At 36.1% G+C, this 2782-nt stretch overlaps 1 protein-coding gene across 1 annotated transcript in view; it reads left to right on the top strand.

Annotated features, from left to right (window-relative positions):
- CBG13077 overlaps nt 1–2645 on the top strand; it is a gene marked incomplete at both ends in the record, with an annotated part of 3079 nt that extends 434 nt beyond the window's left edge. The window contains 8 exons of the mRNA XM_045242106.1: nt 83–187; nt 231–340; nt 977–1322; nt 1369–1614; nt 1661–1815; nt 2087–2173; nt 2226–2435; nt 2483–2645. Coding sequence (XP_045095051.1) covers nt 83–187; nt 231–340; nt 977–1322; nt 1369–1614; nt 1661–1815; nt 2087–2173; nt 2226–2435; nt 2483–2645 — 1422 coding nt within the window. The remainder of the gene's footprint in view (nt 1–82; nt 188–230; nt 341–976; nt 1323–1368; nt 1615–1660; nt 1816–2086; nt 2174–2225; nt 2436–2482) is intronic.
- Nucleotides 2646–2782: the final 137 nt, after the last annotated feature.

Raw genomic sequence — 2782 nt, 5'->3', positions numbered from 1 at the left:
CCTCTAAATACATTCAGGTTATTTTTTATCAGTAGACTTTATCATCAAAACTATTATGTTCCATCATGTGATGATGTTTTAGGTTTTCTTTGATGAGTACCATTTGCCGCCTTCATATCTCAAAATTGTGCAAATCCTATTTTTGGTATGGAACGCTGTAAACGATCCCATGATGGGATATATGCAGGTACCAGAGACTTAAAGACTATCAAACACAAAAATTCATTTAGGATCTTGGATGTTGTGGTATGAAATGGATTATGGATCGACGAAAAGTTGTTCTCTATGCTGGGCCTGTGTTTGCTGCGTCCTTCTTGCTTTTCTGGTTTCCATGGTCAACGTGAGTGAATTGCGAACATTGCAGAATGAAGTGCTTATGATGAAGAAATGAAATTTCTACTTTAAAATTTGAGTTTTTGTAAATTCCAAAGATCCCAAGATTTCGAAATTTCAAATTGTTCAAAATCGAAATGAATTACTAAATTTTGAAAATCGGGTTTTTCGACACTTCGAAAAATTCGGCAAATTCGGACCGGAATATTTTCGATGGGAAAAAGGAATGCATATTTCCTTTAAATTTGAATTTTGGAAAAATTATGAAGGTTCCGAAATCCGATTTTTTCAAAACCGAAATATTTCTGTTATCCGAAATTTTTTTCAACACTTTATGAAAATTGTTTTGAAAAACCATTCCAAACATCACTAAAGTAATTAAAGTAATACAAACTTATTCTGAAATCTTGCCATATTGAGAATATTTTAGATAACGAAAAACGTATTATCAAGTTTGAGCTCAATTATCTGAATTCCTATACAAGTTATCAAAAATTTGTCAACTGACAAAACGTTTTTGTTATAATGATAAGCAATTTATAAGTTTACACTTTTTAATATCTTTGACAGGAACCGAAAAAAATCGGCTCAAAGTTAAAAGCTAGAGAGCCCTTCTATTACAGGTTTTACGGTTTCATTCCAGATCAGTTGGATGGGTGACTGCTCTTCATCTCCTTGTATCCCTGTTCATCTATGACACACTCCTCACTCTCGTCCTTTCTGCTTACTGTGGACTTTGTGTCGAAAACTCAAGAAACCATCAAGATCGAGTACGAGTGATTGTGTATGGAGAAGTATTCACAATCATCGCTGGTCTTCTCATTTATCCATTAGAAACTATGCCGCATACAAATGAACATTACTGGCTATTCCAGACATGTTGTGTGGTTGTCGCTTGTGTTTCAGCTGCACTCATGGCATACTCTGGATATCATCTTAAAGTGGAGAGACCTGTAAACGAGGACCATCAATTGGAGAAGTTCCAAGAAGTTTGTTTTTCACAGACTTTAAAGTTTTATTGTGGAAGTATTTCAGGGAGAAACAGTGGTTGAGAAAAAGGAAGACACATGGAGAAACGCGCTTCAAGTGTCTTGGCAAGTTGCCAAAGAACCTAGATTCATCTGTCTCGTTGGTGCCCAATTTTTCCGAATTCTTCGATTCATGGCAAATGAAAACTTCTTGATTGTTTTCACCGAGAGTCTTCTAGTCAATAATGGATTCTTCGAGAAAAATTCCGGAACTTTGGGACTCTTTTATATTCTTGCGAGATCTTGTGGAAGCGTAAGTCTGGGCTGGTTTGGAGTTCAAAATGAATAAATATTTTCAGATTCTGTTCCTTGTACTATGGGCACCAACCAATCGTTTTGGAACTCAAGCAGTCATTCAATCTCTGAATATTTTATCAATTTTCATTGTGATTTTTGTATTGTATGCTGGAATGGATAATATCACAGCCGTCGCAATTTTCATTATTTTGGAAAAGTAAGTTACCGTAAAACTCTCTAATAGAAGGCCGCCCTATACTAGCACTTTGAACTCATTTACCTCAATCGCTATAAGAGATAACAGAAATCTGTCAACTGATAAAATTTCTGTCATAATATCACCAATATTTTATTTGCTGGCAACATTTTTGATATTTCTTCTAGGAGCCGAGATCATTGAGCTCAAATTTGACAGTGTAAGGGTCCTTCTGGAACAGGTTTTACGGTTACTGTGAACTTCACCAAATATGGATATACTGATTTTTCAGTGCAATTTCCCGCTGTGGATGGCAAGGATTCTATATTGTGGTTGCTGGAGAAGTCGTTGACACTGATATGAAACAGAATAACAGGAAGTGAGTTCACATCCAAAACCTGCTACATAATTGAGCCTCTACTTTTTTTCAGAACTCCCTTCTCCACAATCATCTTCACTCTGAAAGCTCTTTTCAACAAACCAGCAGATCAATTAGCACCAGTTCTTGTCCTTTCGCTTTTCTTGGAACAAGGGGGTTATCCACAATTAACAGTTCCATGCCAAAATTTCTACGAAGATACCTTCTCAAACTCTACTTTACCCTTCAATTCTACTTCAATCGAGACTACAACTTTTTCTGGGTATTTTTGATTTTTGATTTGGGTTCTTCAATTTCCAATTCTTTCAGACTTCCATCTGCTCAACAATGCACAAACTACAATCACTGGATGTTCCTTGCTCTTGCCATATTTCCAGCGATTTGCGCCATGGGTGAATCGATTTTTGTCGCAATTGATCAGTATTGGAGAAGATATGTCCATGGAAAAACTGGACATTTGGGAGACGATTAATTGTGTTTTGTTTTCCTATTTTGATCTCGTTTGCAATGATATTATTATTGATATGCGCAAAGTGTTCACACTTCAGATAAGGTTCATCAAAACAAGGACAGTGTAGGGAATCTACCGTAAAACCTCTAATAGAACGA

This window comes from Caenorhabditis briggsae, assembly GCF_000004555.2.
Source record: "Caenorhabditis briggsae complete genome, chrII, whole genome shotgun sequence".
NCBI classification, from domain to species: domain Eukaryota; kingdom Metazoa; phylum Nematoda; class Chromadorea; order Rhabditida; family Rhabditidae; genus Caenorhabditis; species Caenorhabditis briggsae.
The sequence above is the reverse complement of the archived record's forward strand: the minus strand, read 5'-3'. Positions and strand labels throughout refer to the sequence as shown.